The sequence below is a fragment of the Nicotiana sylvestris genome, chromosome 3 (assembly GCF_000393655.2).
Source record: "Nicotiana sylvestris chromosome 3, ASM39365v2, whole genome shotgun sequence".
Taxonomy (NCBI): Eukaryota; Viridiplantae; Streptophyta; class Magnoliopsida; order Solanales; family Solanaceae; genus Nicotiana; species Nicotiana sylvestris.
The window spans coordinates 212,863,270-212,878,537 of NC_091059.1; the positions used below are offsets into that span (position 1 = coordinate 212,863,270).

General features: G+C 42.3%; 1 protein-coding gene across 1 annotated transcript; it reads left to right on the forward strand.

Moving 5' to 3' along the window:
* The first annotated feature begins 906 nt into the window (after positions 1–906).
* On the forward strand, positions 907–1,458 carry LOC138888650 (uncharacterized). The gene is made up of 2 exons (XM_070170552.1): positions 907–1,030; positions 1,178–1,458. Exons 1-2 carry the CDS (start codon positions 907–909, stop codon positions 1,456–1,458), a joined length of 405 nt encoding a protein of 134 aa, XP_070026653.1.
* The last annotated feature ends 13,810 nt before the right edge of the window (positions 1,459–15,268 follow it).

Below are 15,268 nucleotides of genomic sequence, written 5' to 3' on the forward strand. Positions count from 1 at the left end.
GATCCGGAGTTAGTCAAAATTAAAGAGAGTATCCCTTTTCAGAAGAAGCAGTTGTTCGAGCAATCTGATGATGGAATTCTAAAATATAAAGGTCGATGGTGTGTACCTAATGTTGGGGAGCTTCGTAAGCAAATTATGACAGAGATGCACCAGTCTCGGTACTCAGTTCATCCTGGTTCAACCAAAATGTATCATGATCTTCGTCAGCTATACTGGTGGAACGACATGAAGAAAGATATAGCCACATTTGTGGCTCAGTGTCCCAACTGCCAGCAGGTTAAAGCTGAACACCAGAAACCTGGAGGGCTACTTCAAAATATTGAGATTCCAGCTTGGAAATGGGAATCGATTAATATGGATTTCATTATAGGATTGCCCAATTCTCGCCATAAGTTCAATTCTATTTGGGTCATTGTGAATAGGCTGACGAAATCAGCTCACTTTCTCCCAGTTAGGACCACCTATTCAGCTGAAGACTATGCGAGCCTGTATATCAAGGAAATAGTTCGGCTATATGGAGTTCCATTTTCTATTATATCTGACAGAGGTTCCCAATTTACAGCTAATTTCTGGAGGTCTTTTCAAGAAGGTTTGGGTACTCTTGTTAACCTTAGTACAACATTTCATCCGCAGACCGACGGACCAGCCAAACTCACTATTCAGACACTCGAAGATATGTTGCGAGCTTGTATCTTAGACTTCAAGGGAAGTTGGGAAGATCATTTACCACTTATTGAATTTGCCTACAATAACAGTTATCACGCCGGTATTCAGATGGCACCTTATGAGGCACTATATGGGAGGAAATGCAGATCTCTTATTGGCTGGTTCGATGTTGGCGAGACAAAGTTGCTAGGACCTGAATTGGTACAGCAAGCTGTATAAAAGGTAAAGTTGATCCAGGAAATGTTGTGTACAGCTCAAAGTCGACAGAAATCATATTCAGATAACCGACGTCGAGATTTGGAATTTGATGTGGGAGACTGGGTATTCTTGAAAGTGTCTCCTATGAAGGGTGTAATGAGATTTGGTAAGAAAGGAAAACTCAGCCCTAGATATGTTGGGCCATATCAGATTGTTCAGAGAATTGGGTGAGTAGCCTACAAACTTGACCTGCCACCAGAATTAGAAGCAATCCATCTGGTATTTCACATTTCCATGCTTCGGAAATTCTTAGGTGATCCTTCTTGCATCAGCCCTATCGAGGATATTGAAGTTTCCGAGAACTTGTCATATGAAGAAATACCTGTTGCCATTATTGACCGTCAAATCCGTAAGTTGCGGACTAAAGAGGTAGCCTCAGTAAAAGTACTTTGGAGGAGCAATAATGTAGAGGAAATGACATGGGAGGCCGAGGAGGACATGAAGTCCAGATACCCTCATTTATTTGAGTCTTCAGGTGATATGCTTGAGACAAATATGGCAGGTGTTGCACATATATCAACCAGTGACAGTTAAGGTAATTACGTTATGGCTAACCTTCTTATTATCATTATTGTATGAGTAAATGGTCGGGTCAGGCCAAGTTGATGTTATTATTATGATGTGTAGCCCTGTGAGGCCTTAGATATGTATGTTTAGGCTGATGACAGGTTTTGGATATTAGCATTTATAGGGGAAACTCTGGCGAAATGTTTTTTTAAAAAAAATTCAAAAGTTAGGTTAACCATTAACATTCGAGGACGAATGTTTTTAAGGAGGGGAGAATGTTACACCTTGTGTATTCGGCGTTATCATGCTGTAAATGGGCTAATTCGATAGGAAGATAATTTCTATGAGATATTTAAATGATGCAATAGTTATACGTTAAGATTGGAAGTCATTTGAGTTGTGATTAAAAATTCGACAAAGATCGCGCTTAAGTTACGGGTTTAAATTTCACTGGAATTTGGATAAAATGTTGATGACCTTTTTTCTCAATATACTGAGAGTTATGGTATGTTCTACCTAGAGAATCGAAGGTCTATGAGTCTAGTTTCCAATACAATAAACCGTTCATTAATATGACTTCGGAGTAGAGAGATATTAACATTTTCGTACAGGGGTGCACACTATTACGGGAACAGTGTGCCTAGTCGGGTTTAGTCAAAATTTCTTTATTTAAGTCAATTTTTAAAACAGAACCCCTGCGTTTTATCCTCTCCAAAACAGAACCAAAACCCTAGGGATTTCCTCTCAAACTCCTCCCATCCATCTAGCCAAGCATAACAACAATTTAGTCATCCTCAAGATGGAGAACACCATGGTAGCTTAGGAATCGTGAATTCTTCGGTGTTTCACTTTTCATAGCAAGACTCCGCCTTGTAATTTCGAATTTTGAGTAATTCTGGTCACATAAGGTATGATTTAACTTCCTGTTTGATCTTTGTAAACTTCTACCATAAGAATTCTTAAGAAATAGTTGAAACCTCTATAGAAATATTCTTGATTTTTTTTAAGAAACCTCTCTTAATATGGTTTGATTGTTGGGGCTGTTCTATATGGTTTTATTGTGTTGTTTGGATCTGTGAAGACATGGATGGAATTCTGTTGATGAGGAGATGTAGTAAAGTAAAATTTGGTGGTGTGTTGGGGGGAAATTAATCTACAAAAGAGTCTACAAATTCATGGCCACAAGTTGTTCGCGTAAATGTCTAAATGAAGAATTATTTAAGCTATGAGCTTGAATTTGATTTTGAATGGTTTGTATTATGTAGGAAATCATTCCTAAGGCTTTTGAGGTCTTGGAAACAGTATATAACTCCATCGACAAGGTATGTAGGGCTTTCGCTATACTTTTCGGCATGACTAGAATTCGAATAAACGTTTATCGAATTGTCTCGTCGGATTCGAGTTATTTCACCTTCAACTTATAAAGATGCTTAGACCTGATCTTTTCTCATAGATTGCTTACTCTAGAGGATATCTATGAATTCTCGGATTTCCTTGTTCCTTGCTTAAAAAGAACTAGAGCCTTTTTACTCGTTCTCCTTTCGACGTTCATATAAATCATGAATAAGTAACATTTACTTCAAAGGTGATCATAATACACAACTCTCATGTTCTTAGTACTTGTTGGCTCGTAGTTGAAAATTAAATATTTTTAGCCACAACCATGATAGTCGGGGAATAATGATGATAGGCCACTTCGACTCTTCTTAGAATACGTCTTTTAAGGTTGGTTTCGCATTGCACCTATATAATTCATGATTTAGTATATGTATGTATTTACTTTCATTACCGAGCCGCACTATAGACGGCCGGGTATGGCACATATTATGTAACCACTGATCAGTTGGGATTATCGAACTTCACGTGGCCAGGTACGATTCTACCGAGCCTTTATTATGGCCGGGTATGTTATGGATATTATAGCCCCACAGAGGGATTTATTATTATATAATGTGATATATAATAAGTAGCGATAGTGAACGATGGTGTCACGAGCATACATTTATATCCATGTTGAATTTTAGTTTCCTACCGAGGCTAGTTTCAGAATTCAAATTGTCTATATGTCTCTTCTCTTGTTAATTACATTTTTCATGTTACACTTGTCGCCCTACATATTCAGTACATATTTCGTACTGACGCATTTTTATGCACTGTGTTCATGCCCACAGGTTCGAATAGACAGAGCGGCGTGCCTCCTCAGTAGGACCCCCAGGATCAGCGTTGGGTTTCGCACTCCACTTCTTCGGAGTTGCTGACTTTGAGTCCATAGGTACTATTACAGATGTATATGTGTGGTTTTGGGCATGTCGGAGGCTTTGTCCCGCCCTGTTGAGATTGTCTTACACTCTTAGAGGCTTGTAGACTAGCGGTCATTGTATATATATATATTTCGTATCGCCCTATCGGCCTTCTGGATAGCTGTTATACTGTTGTTACAGCCTTGTTGGCCTAGTTTATATATATATATATATATATATATATATATATATATATATGTCGTGTTGGGATCTTCCGCCTGCAGGTTATTATATTTCAGATCATATCTCATGGTTGGTTCGCTCGGGCCTTCGGGCATCGGGTGCCAGCCACACCTCCCAAGGTTGGGGTGTGACAAAAGTATGGCATTCCCACTAATGTTGACATGGTTCTGGCGGGGGGAAATTTTGTAGAGGTCTACAGACCTGGATACTGCGCTTTCTATGAGTACCCTTTCGTGATTGGCTATACTTTTCCTCTCTTCCCATTAGCGGAGTTTTCCCGGCACAACCTTCGTCGTATACGCTTAAGATACTTCTGTTGTTGACCAAGTATGCGGAGTTGGCAGAATGTGACGTTTCTATCCATCACCTTTTGCAATTATTCTCGCCTAGCTTCCACAAGGGTACCATGGTGCATTTGAGGCACCGTGGCACAAAAGGGTTGATGGTCGGGACAGACGACCGAGCGAGTCGCAAGTTTTGGCACAAGTACTTCTTTGTCAAAACTGAACACATCGTTTCTGACTCTGCCAGTTTCCCAGAGCGATGGAATGAGACTCGTAAGTGTCATCACTAATTTTACTCTTCTTATATCTGTATTCATTATAAAGTTTGTTTGCTTCTCGTTTGCAGCTATGGGATGTCCGCCTCGCCCTATTGCGGGCATAAGAGATTGGGTAGCCCGTCTGTTGCCCCAAGCGGCGGAAACCCGAGATTGGCCCGCCTTCATAAAGCGTTATGGCCCGAAAGTTCCAGTTGGTAAATTTTTTCCCTACCACTTCATTGGATATATGATGTCATTTATTGATACGACCCTTTTGTGACGACAGGTCGAGGAGCTTCTAAGCGGAGGGCGCTAGTCCCTGCATTCCGACAGGCCATCGCTGTCGCGGACACGCAGTTTACTTTGAGTGAGTCTGTTCGAAAGGGTCGTCCTCAACCTATTCAATTAGAATGTCCCTCTCAAGTCGTGGTCATGAGGGAAGAGGCTTCTTCAATGTCGATCCCACACCTCTTAGACGAATCCTCCAATGGGGACGAGCTGTTGTCGAGAAAAAGAGGAGAATGGAGCTCGGGAAGGGCTGACGCCATTTTGTCAGGAGATCTCCCCAAGTGGAAGGAGTTTACCTAGGAGCCGGCTCCGTGTGCTCTTAGAGGGTGGCGCATCGTCCAACATTGGAGGCTGTCTGATCGAAGCCAATCCTGCACTACTATTGAGTAGCGAGAGAGGTCAAATCAGCTTTTACCCGATTAAGGTCAGGATTGATTTCCACAGGGATCTAGAAGTTGGAGTCGGGTGCCTATCTAAAGCTGAGTTGTGTAATTGCTCCAAATTGCACATCTCAACATTTTTTGTGTTTTGATTTACTTCTAATTATATAAAACTACAATGCTTAAGTAAACTAAAATAAGCTAAAGTTAAATTATTGTGAGTTGTTCAAATGGTTAAAATGCACTAGGGTAGTGACTTTCGCCTAGGTGGTCAATTGATGGATACTTGAGTCTAAGGCATGATTGTCACATTTGGGGAGTATGATATAACCATTGCACGATTCTACTCACTCTACACCTCTCGATAGTTCGACTGATTTTGCCCGAATTGACTTTCTCAAGACCAATTGGGTATGCAAATTTGCACAAGCAATCAAGGTTCAAGTCGGGTATTACTATCTCTTGAGTACGCCCCAATTCCTTGTTGGACCAATTTTAGAGACTTAGACTCTCTTTCTCAAGAAGAGCCAAAGTCAACTAAACACAAACTAGTGTTTGCAACTACTAATTCAACAATTAAACATGAAATTAGTCCAAATATCAAACACTCATAGCCAATCAAGCCCTAAAACACAAGACCCATCAATTACTCACACTAGGGTTGAGCCACAACTCTAGCTTATGAGTCTAGATACTCATAATTGAAGAAGAAAACAAAGAAATAGATGAAGAAAAACTCATATTAATTAATTGCTAAATTAAACTAGAAGATTCAATGTTGGAATGAAGCTAAATTACTCAAAACAACTAAAAATATCGAAGTCACGAGCGTAACCTATAGTACAAACTATCTGATGACCTAAAAATGGGAAAAGAAGCTATTTATACTGAGCTGAAAAATCTAGACAAAAATACCGTTGTGGGGTTAGTGCGGACCACACAAAATCACGTCCCGCCGCACTAGGGCTCTGAACTTGAATAAATGGTTCTCTGAACTCGGGCAATGCGGACCGCACAGAATCGAGTGCGGCCGCGATGGCTTCTAGTGTGGTCCGCATGAAATGGAGCACGGACCGCATTGGGCTTCAAACTTGGAACTGGCTATTCTCTGAACTTTGGCTCTGCGGACCGCACTAAATCGCGTGCGGCCGCATTGATCCCAGTGCGGACCACATAAACCTCGTGCGGCCGCATTGCCTTTTTGCTTGAATAGCAGCCTCTCTGAACCTTACTTGTGCGGGCCGCACAGAATGGTGTGCGCCCGTACTGTCCTTGTTTTGCATGAGCTTTGTCTTGTCTTGATACTTGTGCAAGTTTCACTCCTTTTTTTGAGCTGATCTTTGACATCTTGTCACCTTGTTGATCAAACCTGCAATCAAGCACAACTTGTGACCCTTTGGGACTATTTTGTACACATTTCTAATCAAAACTTAATCATGAAGAAGTATAAAATGTATCAAAATCCCTTGTTATCACCATCGTGTCGAGGGTGAAGGCTCAGTTTCAGATGTCGACCTGGAGGTCGTTAATGAGTTTGTAGGTCACCATACTCACGTGGAGGTCAGAGCGGAAGGGTTTGATCGTCATATAGTCATCTCGGGGGACTACAACTTGTTGTTGAACTATGAGCAAGTGGCATCTGGTTTAGCTCCTCTATGTGCTGCCCCTGAAAACGAGGTGCTTAGGGCGATGAGTGACATGGAGTTGTCTTAGAACGTCGCCAGTATGTCCTTACATGTAGGTGCCTCTCTTTTTTTTGTCAATGGGTTTGTGTGGCGATTGTCGACTTGTAATTTGTTTTTAACTTCTTTTTTTGTGCCAGACCCTTATTATGGAGACTGAGCGAGAGTATCGGGAGAGGAAGAGGACGAGTATCTATGGGAAGATGTCGTCCAAGTATCAATGGTATCATGCTAAGCACCGCGCGATGGCCGACATTTATAATCAGGACCCCAAATTTCAATAGTTTCGTGAAGGGCTCAAACAAAGGGAGGACCTGCTGGAGCGTAAGATCAAAGAGCTGAGGGATCGGGATGAGGAGCTTATGAAGGCCATCGCCTGTAATAGTGAACTTGAGGCTTCCCTTAAGGTGAAAGAGGACGAGCTTCAGTTGAATAGGGGGTGATGGCCAAGAATGCCGACTTACAAGCAAAGGTGGCCAGTTTGACCACTGAATTGAGTGAGGGCGGCGGAGATTAAGGGGCTTAAGGGTGAGCTAGACGTCGGTTATGATAAGCTGGCGGCAGCTATTTCTGGAACTGCGTCTTTGGAGAATGCCCTCCGTGTTTGTAGGTCAGAGCTGACTGGGGAGACGGAGGCCTCTATTCTTAAGGTCACTATTGAATCCTACTCTGCACTACTATTGAGTAGCGAGAGAGGGTCGGAGTAGCTTTTACCCGATTTAGGGTCGGGATCGATTTCCATAGAGAGCTAGAATTTGGAATCGGGTATCTATCTAGTTTAGGATTGCATATGTGTTCCGAGGGTCTCCTGGAAATAGCCTCTCTACCCTTCGGGGTAGGGGTAAGGTCTGCGTACATATTACCCTCCCCAGACCCCACTTGTGGGATTATACTGGGTCGTTGTTGTTGTTGTTGTTGTGTTGTTGTTCCAAATTGCACTTCTAATCATTTTTGGTGTTTTTGATTTACTTCTACTTTTATCAAACTACAATGGTAAATGAAACTAGATTAAGCTAAGAGTAAAACTAAAGAGGAATGTTCAAATAGTTTAAAAGGCACTAGGGTAGTGAGTTTCGCCTAGGTGGTCAATTGACGGAAAATTGAGTCTAAGACACTATTGACATAATTGGGGAGTATGATATAACCATTGCACAATATTACCCACTCTACACCTCTCGGTAGTTTGAGTGATTTTGCCTGAATTGACTTTCTCAAGACCAATTGAGCATGTAAATTTGCACAAGCAATCAAGGTTCAAGTCGGGTATTACTCTCTTGAGGTTTAACCCTTTAATTGGGGCTATCAATCTCTTGAGTATGCCCTAATACCTTGTTGGACCAATTTCGGAGACTTAGGCTCTCTTTCTCAAGAAGAGCTCAAGTCAACTAAATACAAACTAATGTTTGCAACCACTAATTCAGCAATTAACCATGAAATTGGCCCAAATAGCAAACACACACATTCAATCTAGCCCTAAAATTCAAGACCCATCAATTACCCACACTAGGGTTGAGCCACAACCCTAGCTTATAGGTCTAGCTACTCATAATTAAAGAAAAAAAGCAAGAAATAGATGAAGAATAACTCATATTAATTAATTACTAAGATAAATAATAATATTCAATGATGAAATGTAGATAAAATTGCCCAAAATGGCTAAAATATTCGAACCCACGAGCACAGCTATGTTCTAAAACTATCTAATACCCTAAAAATGGGAAAATAAGTTATTTATACTAAGCTAAAAAATCTGGACAAAAATCTAACTCTCTGAACTCGGGCACTGCGGACCACATAGAATGGACTGCGGCCGCGGAGGCTTCTAGTGTGGTCTGCATAAAATGGAGCGCGGACCGCATTGGCTTGAACTCGAAATTTGGAAACTCTCTGATCCTCCTTACTGCGGACCTCACTAAATCAAGTGCGGCCGCATTGATCTTAGTGCGGACCGCACAGAATGGGGTGCGGCTGCATTGCCTTTGTGCCTGAATGTCATGCTCTCTGAACCTCACAGTGCGGACCGCACAGAATGGTGTGCGGCCGCACTAGCCTTTTTTTCCCTGAGCTTTGTCTTGTCTTGATACTTGTGCAAGTTTCACTCCTTTTGAGTTGATATTTGACTTCTTGTCACTTTGTTGATCAAACCTACAATCAAGCACAACTTGTGAGCCTTTTAGGACTATTTTGTACGAATTTCTAATCAAAACATAAGCAAGAAGGAGTATAAAATGCGTTAAAATCCCTAGTTATCAACTCCCCCAAACTTAAGATTTTGCTTGTCCTCAAGCAAACAAAATAAGACCCACCCCTTAAGAGAATATCCAAGAAAATTTCAGTTGTCCTAAAGTAACCTCATCTAGCATCAATTGGGACTATCAATTGCCTTCAATACACATGAATGATTAACAACTTTTGCTCTTTGAAACTCCATGGATTAAGTGCGACACAAGAGCATCAAGAGTTGACTCAATATATCAAAGAACTATTTCTATTCCTTTGGTCATTGTGGAACCCAAACTCACACATCCTCAACTCTCCCTCAACAAACCTCACCTTTAGAATAGTGGCACTCAAAACGAGGTTATTGGAAATCCACTCATCTCTCTTAGGTAAAAGTCACAAGTCCGGCTCTAAGTACCATATACTTGCCCCTTATGTGAGTCACCACTAATGTAAGCTTCATTAAACTCAAGACCATAGAAGGCTTTTGGTTCAGGGTAGGAGATGTTTGGTCTAAGTAGGTTCCATCTTCCCTTAACCACTTCTTTTGTTTCATTTGGCACACATTCACTTGAATCTTTGAGTCATTTCACTTCTTTCTAAGTGATTAGAGAGACAAACTGTCACTCTTTCTTATACATTTCAAACCTTTTCTCCTTTTTTCAACTTTCCACACCTTTCATTCATTGCTTTTCTTGAGTCTCTTTTTATTCTTTTTCACATTGAACATTCTTTTTGTCTTTACTTTTCTTTCTTTTTCATTGTCTTTCCTTTTTTTCATTTTGTACCTTTTACCACTTTGTTGCAATCCTCGTCTCTCCCCCCAAACTTATACTTTTGTCATGTGCTAAGAAAAGATCAGGTGCCAAGAGAGGGTATCTTTAGAACTGGTAAAGGCTTGTACCGTGGTTCTTGAAAGAAAAAGGTCTACGGCACAAAAGAGATGACTAGGGATTTTATCATTTGTAGGCTATGGAAGTGTTCAAGATATCATTCGGATCAAAGAGAGCCTATAATCACGTCTTAAGTCAAATTACACTTAGGATTTCGCCTAGAAAAACATTCAGGGCAAGTTCTAGACCAATGGCTCGGGACTTGGACTTGCAATTCAAATTCTCACCACATAAGCTATAGGATTGCTATACCAGCCTTGTTTTTCCTGAGCTTTGTCTTGTCTTTATACTTGTGCAAGTTTCACTCCTTTTGAGCTGATATTTGACTTCTTATCACTTTGTTGATCAAACCTGCAATTAAGCACAACTTGTGAGCCTTTTGGGACTATTTTGTATGGATTTCTAATCAAAACATAAGCAAGAAGGAGTATAAAATGCATTAAAATCCCTAGCTATCAGTCGCGGGGCTTGAAGGGTGTGTTAAAAAGTTGTAGGCGGAGCTATCTACGCTGAATGGACAAGTGGCCTCGCTGAGAGTGGAGGATGCAAGTCGACGCTCTCAACCTTCTACGTCTCGTGCCTCGGCCGATCCGGTCGTGCCTCATCGTTTATATGAGTTGTGGGTCCTTTCTGAGGCTCGCTTGACATGTATAAGGCTTTCCAAGTTGAGGGGAGGGCAACTGAAGCGAAACTTCAGACCGTGCATACCGAAGCTTGTACAGCTCGTGAGGCATGCGGGTATGAATCTCTTACACCTGACGGGGATGACATCAACTCTGATGATGCGAACCGTCTTGCTTCGGACTCTTGGTAAGAAGATGCTTACCCCGCCGGGGATGATGTGTAGTCTTTTGTTTGTACTTGCTTTTATTTTGGGTATTTTGTAGGGGGCGTGCTTTATCCCATTTGTAAGGATAGGTGTAAATAACATTTTGATGTAATGTAGAATTTATTTTGTCGATTTGTTTTTCCTTGTAATGTCTATGGTATCTGGGATACCTGTCGAGCTATTAAGTCGATTTAGTTTTTGGATAGGGTCGATTCCCTTTTTCGTCGACGGCCTTGGCCATTGGGATGTTGCTTTGAACTATCGTCAAAGTAGGATCCCGTCGTGGTTCGTACGAGGTCAAACTTATATTTTCGTCGATGGCCTTGACCACTGGGATATTGCTTCGAGTTGTCGTCGAAGTAGGATCTCGTCGTGGTTCGAACGAGGTCGAACTCATATTTTTGTTGATGGCCTTGGCCATTGGGATATTGCTTCGAGCTATCGTCGAAGTAGGATCCTATCGTGGTTCGAACGAGGTCGAACTCATACTTTCGTCAATGGCCTTGGACATTGGGATGTCGCTTCAAACTGTCGTCGAAGTAGGATCCTGTCGTAGTTCGAACAAGGTCAAACTCATATTTTCGTCGATGGCCTTGGTCATTGGGATGTTGCTTTGAGTTGTCATCGAAGTAGGATCCCGTCGTAGTTTGAACAAGGTCGAACTCATATTTTCGTCGATGGCTTTGACTATTGGGATGTTGCTTCGAGCTGTCGTCGAAGTAGGATCCCGTTGTAGTTCAAACGAGGTCGAACTCATATTTTTATCGATGGCCTTGGACATTGGGATATCACTTCGAGTTGTCGTTAAAGTAGGATCCCATTGTGGTTTGAAAGAGGTCGAACTCATATTTTCATCGATGGCCTTGACAATTGGGATGTTGCTTCGAGCTGTCGTCGAAGTAGGATCCCGTCGTGGTTCTAACGAGGTCGAATTCATATTTTCGTCGATGGCCTTAGCCATTATGATGTTTTTTCGATCTATCATCGAAGTAGAATCTCGTCGTAGTTCGAACGAGGTCGAACTCATATTTTCGTTGATGGCCTTGGCCATTGGGATGTTGCTTCAAGTTGTCGTCGAAGTAGGATCCTGTCGTGGTTCGAACGAGGTCGAACTCATATTTTTGTCGATGGCCTTGGCCATTTCACGTTGGAGATTTGATCATATTCCCGTAGGAAGACACATGTCAACTTTATTCATGCAATGGAGATTTAATTATATTCTTGTAAGAATCATATGTTGACTCTGTACAAACAATGGAGATTTGATTATCTATATGCAATCCCTTCATTACTTTGTTCTGGAGAGCATGTCCATGGGCGGGGTAATGAACAATACTTTGAACCTCGAGACAACCCCCTTGCCGCCTCATTAAAAATCTCATCGAGAAAACCCGATTGGGATAAAACCCGGATGAGGGAAAAAGAGTACGACTTGGGTGGCGCCTCCTCTCAGAAAGTATTTGAGATGAGCAACATTCCAATTGTTTTAGAGTAGTTTTTCCTCCATTGTTTCCAACTAGAATGCTCCTTTGTTTTCTACCGCCGTGATTTTGTATGGTCCGTCCCAGTTCGTTCCCAGTTTTCCCTTATTAGGGTCTTTCGCTGCTTATGTTTTAGCCTTGAGGACGTAATCTCCAACCTTGAGCAGTCACACTTTGGCCTTCTTGTTGTAGTACCTTTCTACTTGTTGCTTTTGGTCTACCATTCTTATGTGGGCCATGTCTCTCCGTTCTTCGACTTTGTCCAAATCTTGTAGCCTACTTTTGTCGTTGTTTGGTCTGCTCTCATTGGATTATCTCAAACTAGGCTCTCCGACCTTGACGGGTATAACTGCATCAGTCCCGTAGACCAGTGAATATGGCATCTCACCTGTACTGGTTTTTGGTGTAGTGCGGTATGCCCATAATACTTCCGGTAGTAGTTCAGGCCATAGCCCTTTGGAATCCTTGAGCTTCTTTTTTCAATATATTCAATATTACTTTATTAGAGGATTCAGCTTGACCGTTGCCGGCGGGATTATATGGCGTGGAGAGTATTTGTTTGATGTGCCATTTTTCGAAAAACTCGGTCGTTTTCTTTCCGATGAACTTAGGTCTGTTGTCGTAGCTGATTTCTTGGGGATGTCGAAAAGGCATATTATATTTTTTCATATGAACGCGATGACCTCTTGCTCACATATCTGAGCGTATGCACCTGCTTCCACCTATTTAGAAATGTAATTAGTTAAAACTAAAAGGAAACGTACCTTACCTCGTCCTGCTGGGATGGGTCCGACAATATCCATCCCCCATTTTATGAATGGCCATGGTGAAGTGACAGAATGAAGGAATTCCCCTACTTGATATATCATAGGAGCGTACTTCTGACACTGTTCACATTTCCTCACGTAGTCGTGGCTTCTTTTTTCATGGTGGGCCAGTAGTATCCGGCGCGGATGAGGCATCGGACGAGGGCGCGGTTTCTTGTATGGGCGCCGCAGTGCCTCTCATGTACTTCTTCCAGTACTCGCCTTGATTGGTTTGGCCCAAGACATTTGGCTAGGGGGCCGCCGAACGTTCTCTTGTAGAGATCACCGTTTATGAGGTTGTATCTGGTTGCTTGTGTTTAAAGCTTTTTGGCTTCTTTATTACTTGCGGGAACGTTCCGTCCTGCAAATATGCTACGAGGCGGTTGCGCCAGTCCCAGGTTAGGTTTACAGAATGTACCTCGACGTGGTCTATTGCAGAATGGAGAAGGGTGACCATGTTTTCTTTGTTGATATTTTTGGTGGTTGCCGCTAGCTTGGCGAGGCCGTCTGCTTTGATATTCTGCGCCCTGGGTATTTGATCGAGGCGGCATTCATCAAATTATGGCAGTAGTTTGTGAATTTCTGACTGGTACTTTTGTAGTCTCTATTCTTAAATTTGGAAAGTCCCGGTGACTTGGTTCACCACGAGTTGAGAGTTGCAATGGAGGACAAGTCGTCGGGCGCCATATTTGAGGGATAATTTCAATCTTGCAATCACAGCTTCATACTCGGCCTCGTTGTTAGTCATCTCGGGGCATAGTATGGATTGGCAAATTACTTCGCCCGTAGGAACTTTGAGAACGAGTCTCAGTCCCGATCTCGAGGCATTGGATGCACCATTGGTGTAGAAGAACCATAGGTCGGTATATGCGGAAGCGCGAAGCGCCTCCTGCTCTACTTCAGGCAATATTTCCGCACTGAAATCATCGATAAAATCAGCGAGCACTTACGACTTAATGGCAGTTCGCGGTTGGTATGTTAAGTCATGCTCGCTTAATTCTATGGCCCATTTGGCTAATCTACCCGATAGTTCGGGTTTGTGTAGGATGCCTCTTAGGGGGAAGGTTGTCACCACTTTTATGAGGTGACATTGAAAATATGGTCTAAGCTTTCGTGAAGCTACGACTAATGCCAAAACTAGTTTTTCAAGGTGAGGGTACCTTGTTTCGGGATCGATTAAGGTTTTGCTGATATAGTAAATCGGAGATTGCGTACCTTTGTTTTCGCGGATCAAGATTGCGCTTACTGTGACTTCGAAGACTGCTAGGTACACAAGTAGGCATTTACCTGGGTCAGCCTTGATGTGTAGTAGTGGCGAAGATAGATACGCTTTTAGTTTCCTCAGGGCGTCGATGCATTCTGCATTCCATTGCAGTCCGTGGTCTTTTCTTAGCATGTTGAAGAATTTATGGCATCTATCCGATGATTGTGAAATGAAACTCAACAAGGCGACTATTCGTCCTGTTAATTTCTGCACTTGCTTTTTGCTGGTCAGTATCTCCGGTATTCCTTGGATGGCCCTGATCTGATCCGGGTTGACCTCGATACCCCTTTGTGACACTAGAAATCCAAGAAACTTTCTTGAAGTTACGTCGAAGGTGCATTTTTCAGGATTCAGCTTCAACCCGTATTGACTCAATATCTCGAAGGCTTCCTTCAGATGGCTAATGTGATCCTCTTTCTTTTTCGACTTTACTAACATGTCGTCGATGTAAACCTCCATGGTCTTACCGAGTTGTTCTTTGAATATCTTGGTAACTAACCTTTGATACGTCGTCCCTCCGTTCTTGAGTCCGAACGGCATGACCTTGTAGTACTACGTTCCTCGATGAGTGATGAAAGTGGTCTTCTCTTGATCTTCTTCAGCCATTAAAATTTGGTTGTAACTGGAGTAGGCATCCAAGAAGCTCAGTAGTTCGTGCCCTGTTGTTGTGTTGATGAGCTAGTCGATATGTGGAAACGGAAAGGAATCTTTCGGGCATGCTTTGTTCAGGTCAGTGAAGTCGACACACATCCGCCATTTCCCGTTCTTCTTTTTTACCATGACCACATTGGGGGTATTTCGACTCTCTGATGGAACCATTAGCGAGCAATTTATCAACCTCTTCGTTGACCGCCTCATTGATGGCAGCATTGAACTTTCTACGGGTTCCTTGCAAGCTTCTACGACATCCGGGTCTTTGATGGCCTCTACTTGTACGTCGGGTTTGGTTCCCGACATGGCTGATTGCTAT